General features: G+C 32.2%; 1 protein-coding gene across 2 annotated transcripts in view; it reads left to right on the top strand.

Annotated features, from left to right (window-relative positions):
• Window positions 1-2,112: 2,112 nt before the first annotated feature.
• LOC106870206 (glucocorticoid-induced transcript 1 protein) overlaps window positions 2,113-7,373 on the top strand; it is a 41,682-nt gene continuing 36,421 nt past the window's right edge. For both annotated transcript variants that reach the window (XR_016241574.1, XM_014916208.3), the window contains exons 1-2: window positions 2,113-2,296; window positions 2,558-2,659. Coding sequence is in view for 1 of the 2 variants with exons in the window: in XM_014916208.3 (XP_014771694.1) it covers window positions 2,285-2,296; window positions 2,558-2,659 (114 nt within the window). In the remaining variant the exon portion in view is untranslated. The remainder of the gene's footprint in view (window positions 2,297-2,557; window positions 2,660-7,373) is intronic.

Genomic DNA, 7,373 nt, shown 5'->3' with positions numbered 1-7,373 from the left:
CTGAAGAGCATCTATTTCTCTCTTTCTCTTATGGATTGTCATTGTGTGGCAATACAACTTACACCCTGTCTACTTATCAGCTCAGAAAGGTAGACTCTCTTACTTTTTCTCTCTCCTTTTTCCATCAGTTTTCTAGCAGTCAACAAAAGGAGAAACTAATTACCTACAGAATGGAAAATTATCATTATATAACTACGACTTGAAGAAGTATCTTATATTGTAATGATGATGACACAAACATAGGGCCATTTCAATTAACAATATTTTTTTCTTTCATTTAAATGCTACATATAAATTGGTGATGCTGATGTGCCAATGTGTGCACATTATCATTACACTTTATAACTTCTGACTCAAGAATTAAATGATTTCTCTACAAAATACTACAATAATCATTACAGTCTGTTGACACCCAACTTAAAGAATTGCCACCTTCTCTACCAGATGTTGCCTTTCTGTGAAGATATGACAACAGCTTTCTACAATTGGAGATGAAAATTAAACTATCTGAACTGACTTTTGAGCTGCATATATCAGAAAAAATATCTCTATTGCATTTTCAGTTACTCTTATGTCTTTCAACGGTTAAATCCTAGATTCACAATTTTGAATTTTCTTCAACTTTCACATTGTGCACATTTCTGCAATTTTTGCTATTGTCATTTGTTTGCTTTTGACCAACTCTCTTAGGGAAAGAGTGATGTAACAAATAGCTTCAAAGATTGTAAGCCAAGATTTGAAACTGAATCTACATTTTTCTTTCTATTGTTCCAGTACACTCTATAAAGTGGTTGCCAAATGAACAGAGACAAAAAGGATAGAAAAGACTTTTTCATTTTGCTGAGGACATGACAACCTCTCTAGACCTGGTGCCATAAAATGCACCCAGACCACTCTGTAAAAAGGCTGGTGACAGATAACATATCCAATTGTAGAAACTATGTCAAAAATAGGATGTACGAATGGAACATAGTTACTGTTCAGCTCATTTAGGATGGCACTATCTCCAAGATAAGAACTGATTCAGAAAGTTACTACTATACAAGTCACGTCCACATAGAAATCAATTATAAATGATGATGATGATGATGGTGATCACTAATCATAACAGGGATATTGACATTCTTAATATCTATAAAGAGTTTTTCTTTTTTAATCTATTTAAAACACACACACCTGTTTTAAGGTTGCATTGTGTAGGAAATTGCTAAAGGCAAGACGTTTTGTTTTTGTTTTTTCTTTTAAGTAAATCACTAAACACATTTTATTTGGATATATACTATAACTGTCCCTTTGAATATTGTAGACTTAAGTTCTATGTGGTAATTAATCATCTTATGCATTAAATTATTAACGAAAACCTTTACATGTATATCGTACACTTTAATTGCGTTATTTGTAGGCTAATATTCCATTTGCTATAAATAGCAGCCAAATTCATTTCAAATCAGACTCCTATTTTGAAAAACACGGGTAATGTAGTCCTAAATATACTGTATATGAATGAAAAAAATAAATTAAATAAAATAAACGTGATGGTCACGACCGGTATGCCTACTTTCATAGGTTTATTCGATCTGGGTTGACCTTGTGATAACCAATTCTTTATTTAAATTTTATAATGCTATATTGCTTATTTGGATAAGTCTAGAATTTTTATCGTAACATAATTATGAATATCTTTTAAAACCATCCTTATCATGCTGTAAGCATCTCAACACTTCTCACCAATATTTTCTACTTGTTTTTTTTTTTTTTTTTTTGTGTGGCTCAAATCATTCATATAAACACAACTTTTGTATTGAAAATCATTGTTGTTGTTTAACCCCGAGTCAGTCTTGATCGAACAAAGCAATGTTTAACTGTGTTCCAGCCATGATTATCCCGTATTATTTTGAGGTATAAGTATATCTGGGATCACATTATCAAATGTGTCCTTCTGTTCTCTAAGATTGTCGGGGTGAAATTTGAAGAACATTTAGCTACTATTTCCACCAGATCGAACGACGATATAGAAGCACCTTCGTTTTATTGCTTCGATTGTAATATTTTTAGTATAAATATTATTGTTTGTTAGGTTTTAGAAGTTATTCTGTATGGTTTTTTTTAAAGACATTTTGTCCTCGCCACTTCCACGAAAGCTACTGCTGCTGCTACTGCTACTACTGTTATGATAAAAGCTGCTGCTGATATTACTACTGTTAAAGCTGCTGCTGCTTTTGCTGCTGTTGTTGTTAGATTTCGCCGTTACTAGTTAGTCTACTGCTACAACAGTGTATATACAATGGATAATCTGGTGGGTACTCATTTCTCTTTTTCTCTTCATTATTATTATTTTGTTTGATTCTTATTTTGTTTTTAGTGGTCGTTTTCTTTTTTATTGTCTGAAGAATTCAGGTTAATAATAACTATATAAAAAAAAAAGAGTAATTAGCTATGGGAAGTTGTGGACAGATGTTAAATGTAAATATCTTCCTAAATTGTATATTACCGGTAGATCAATAGTTATATGAATAGTATTGGTAATAACCTTTTCTTCTTTAATATCGTATTGTAGACTTCAGAAGACTGGGATGTTTTATGCAGTACTGCTAGTGAAAAGAAGGCCAAAAAGAGTCACAGAAGATCTGTTTCTTTGGGACATCACGACCAACTGCAGGTAGGAAAGACTTGGCTAATTCAATTGGAATTTTTCTCTAATATAAAACTCAGTTTTGCTATCAATGGAATTTCTATCTAATCACACAACCGTCCCTGTCTGTCTCTGAAGTATATCTTATCACGCTTTTCATTCATTCACCCCATCCTTCGTTTTGCTAACTTTATTTACTTTCATATTCTAATGCATTATTTCATCAGATGCACACACACACACACACACACACACATATATATATATACAAGAAAAATGTTTTTTCTATCATCGTTTTAAGTCGAATGAATTCTCTTTCGAAAATGTTTTACACTCATTGTTTGATCTATGGGTCGGTTATAGTGTGTTAGTGTTTGCACAACTACATTTAAAAGGCTTTGCCGCGATTACTGTAACATAATTTTACTCGTGAACAAATTACATTCATAAGATGTTGATGTTTTAGAAGCGATAGTCAAAGACTGATGTCGACTCTGGTATCATCATAGGCAAATTTATGATGAGTACCACATTCCTCTGTTCGATATCCAAATCAATGTTTTTTTTGTTCTTTTTTTCATTTGTTTTCACTCATGTTTGAACAGGTCAACAGTCAGTTTTTTCCTGTTTAATATACGATATAAATATAATGAGAATATTACTTCTTTTTAAAAATATTTCATTGTGTCTTAAATTAGACACGTTTGTGTTATAATGAAGAAACATATCATTATCCATCTATTTGATTTAATTGGATTGTCAAACTGTCTTGAATGACATGTACTATTATTAGAAAATGTAAGGTCAAGTCACGCTAGTGAAGCATACATCGCCGCGCACCTGCTCCTTTATAATATTGAAGTTTCGCACTCTTACAGAGTGCAGCACAATATACAACTATATACAATGTATTAATTAATACTTTATTGAACTCTTCACTGAAAACACACTAAAAGAAGTGCAGGTATAAGATGATTGAATTGAATTGTGAAAGTTGATAAATCATTAAACAAGTACACCTCAGCATTAGTCGAATTCGATCAATCACCACTTTATATAATATTGTCAGCCTGTTGATCTACAAGTTCTAGATTTTTCTAGATAAATTCTAACTAAATCATTCATTGACTTCACTGTAATTAAACTCTAATTATAACACTAATTAGAAGCAGCCATCTGGTTCTTGATTTTAAGATTCAGAGTTAAATGTATCATACTTAATGGGTTATATTTTAATCAGTCAACTCTCTTTCTCTGTGTGTGTGTGTGTGTATATGTTTGTATTTATATATGTATATCTATATATATGTATGTATATATATATGTATCTATATATATGTATATATATATGTATATATATATGTATATATATATATGTATGTATATATATATGTATATATATATATATGTATATATATATGTATATATATATATGTATATATATATGTATATATATATGTATATATATATATGTATATATATATATGTATATATATATATATATGTATATATATATATGTATATATATATATGTATATATATATATATGTATATATATATATATATATATATATGTATATATATATATATATATATGTGTGTGTGTGTGTATGTATATATCTACGTATATATGTATATATATGTATGTCTGTATGTATATATGTATGTGTCAATGTATGTATCTGTATATATATATATATATATATATATATATATATATATATATATATATATATATATATATATATATATATATATATATGTGTGTATATATAATAAACCTTAACATTTTCTGCATGTATGTATGGGTTGATGAACCCTCTGAATCTTCTTTTGCACCTAGTTTGTGTAACGCTTGTCAAGTTACAGTACAGAGAGGCCTTAGGAGATGCTTAGACATAGTCATACATTATTAGTTACTTGATATTTTAGTTGTATCTTTATCTCTCTAGAAGTATTGCATTACTTCCAGGGTAAACTGTGGTATATGCATCCCAGTTTAATGTTGCATTAATTCTTCTGTTATTATTTAGTTAATTTGATTGATGTAACCCTGTAAACTATGATACTAATATGTATTTGGAAATAATTCTCTAGCTTTCATCCCATAACTAGTTCTGTCTTTACCCAGTTTAAGCTACAGTATAAAAGTATCACAGGGTTATATTGTATTTGCTTGAGCTGTAGAGGGAACTCTGACCAGGTTATTCAGTTTGCTAGAACTAGCAATCAAATCTATCTCTGCTTCACCCTGCTAGACAGTAGCAGAGATTATTGTAGAGGATGAGACAAAGAGTAGATACAACTATAAGGTGGACCCCCAAATTATTGGGTGTTTGTAAGTAAAAGAGACAGCTGTTAATCTCTCTTGGTGGAGGGTAGAGAAGGAGGCTACCCTAAAAGGGTACATATGCAAACAGGCTCTCACTTTGCATTATTATATCACAAATATGGGAAAGTAAATTTTTAGAATGTCTTGTCATATATTTTTGGCTCAGACCATTTCAGTTCAAATTCCACCTTGGTCAAATTTTCCTTTCATCTTTCCTTGGTCAATAACACAAAGTACCAGTTAAATACTGGGGACTGTCAACATCAACTACTCTACTTGATTGGTACTTTATTTCATTATTTTTGAGGACTACATCCTCACAACTTTCTGGCATTGTGTCTATGTTAGAAATTATTATTATATCAGAAAGCATTTTAAAACCAAAGCATCTTATTGGAAAGCATGGTTGAGAAATTCATTTTGCAACTACATGGTGGAATTTTAGGCAAGTATCTTCTACTACAGGCCTAGGCCAACCAATGTCTCTCATGAGTTAATTTGTTAGATAGAAGCTTATTGTGTGTGTGTGTGTGTGTGTTTAGTTATGGCCAGTGCTGGTAACATGTAAAAGGCACCCATACTGGTAACATGTAGAAGACACCCAATACATAATAAAGTGGTTGACATTAGGAAGGGAAGCCAGCTGTAGAAATCAGGCCAAATCAGATGACTGGAGCCTGGTGTAGCTCTCTGGCTTATCAGCTCCAGCCAAACCATCTAACCCATACCAGCATGGAAAATGGACATTAAATGATGATGGTATGTGTGTGTGTGTATGTGGCTTGGAGTTAGGCACTTGCTTCTGGAAACAGCCGAGGCAAAGCAAAAGTGGTTAAGTTACTGTCTTTGCAATACTTTCAACCAATGATGAAAAAGGTCAGCCATATGTGTCTGTGTGTGCATGCCTTTGTGTTTGTCTCCAACCACTTGACAACTGGCGTTGGTTTGTTAACATCCCTGTAATTTAATAGTTCAGCAAAAAGAGACTAACAGAATATGTACCAGATTGAAATTAAGTACTGGAATTGATTTGTTCAACTAAACTTTTCAAGGCAGTGCCTTAGAATGACTGCAGTTTAGTAACAGAATAAAATGATGAGTAAATATGTCAGAAGTTGAGGATTAAAATGTTTGAAATGTTGATACAAATATTTAGGAATTCACAGAAAGGATTCATTATTCTCACTGGAATTATCATCAAAATAACCTATATAAACTTAACTTGCTTTGTATTTGCTTCACTTGAGAACAAATCTCTTTAGCTTGAACATAATTATCACGGTTCCCAACTTTTCAGTTCCCAACCTTTACTTGGTTATTTGCCTGAGAGAATTAGCAACTACTGTTTCTCAAATCAGACTTTACAGTTTTAAAAATGGAAGAACACAGTGGATAAGATAGTTCATGGTACATTATGTCTGAAAAGGAGACAGGAGGGTCATGACTTGAACATTTTTGATTATAGGTTTGTTTAATTCAGGTTGTTCAGTATCTAAACAACAACTTGTTTAGTTCTTAATCAACTATTTCATTTTCAGGCCCAGTTGATGCCTTAGCTTGAAGTCACTGTCAAAACTACTCTTACTAAAGTATAAAAAATGTATACTCGACCAAATATATTGAGTAATCCTTCAATTTAATGTAAAATTGTTTTCATTGCTTCATAAAAACAAACATCAATATATACTTATAAATGTTTGCTTTTTTTGTCAAATTATGAAAAATAGAACCAATCTTACATTAAATTGAAGGATTACTAATTTTTTGTAGTGCATATACTCTTTTACTTGTTTCAGTCTTTTGACTGTGGCCATGCTGGAGCACCGCCTTTAGTCGAGCAAATCGACCCCAGGACTTATTCTTTGGAAGCCTAGTACTTATTCTATCGGTCTCTTTTGCCGAACCGCTAAGTTACAGGGACATAAACACACCAGCATCGGTTGTCAAGCGATGTTGGGGGGACAAACACAGACATACAAACACATACACACATACATATATATATATACATATATACGACAGGCTTCTTTCAGTTTCCGTCTACCAAATCCACTCACAAGGCATTGGTCGGCCCGAGGCTATAGTAGAAGACACTTGCCCAAGATGCCACGCAGTGGGACTGAACCCGGGACCATGTGGTTGGTAAGCAAGCTACTTACCACACAGCCACTCCTACCCCATAACTTAGAGCTTTGTTGAAAGAGACCAATAGAATAAGTACTGGGGTCAATAAGTTTGACTAAAAATTCCTTAAGATAGTGCCTCAGCATGGATGCACTCTAATGATTGAAACATGTAAGAGATAAAAGATAGGCATATTTCAACTTATGTTTATTATTCTTTCACAAGAATAGTGTTGACAGTGATTTTGAAATTTTGACTTGCTAGCCTTCATTGGACTGTGGTATA

This window comes from Octopus bimaculoides, chromosome 4 (assembly GCF_046866305.1).
Source record: "Octopus bimaculoides isolate indiv1 chromosome 4, ASM4686630v1, whole genome shotgun sequence".
NCBI lineage: Eukaryota > Metazoa > Mollusca > Cephalopoda > Octopoda > Octopodidae > Octopus > Octopus bimaculoides.
This window is presented reverse-complemented; position numbering and strand designations above follow the sequence as displayed.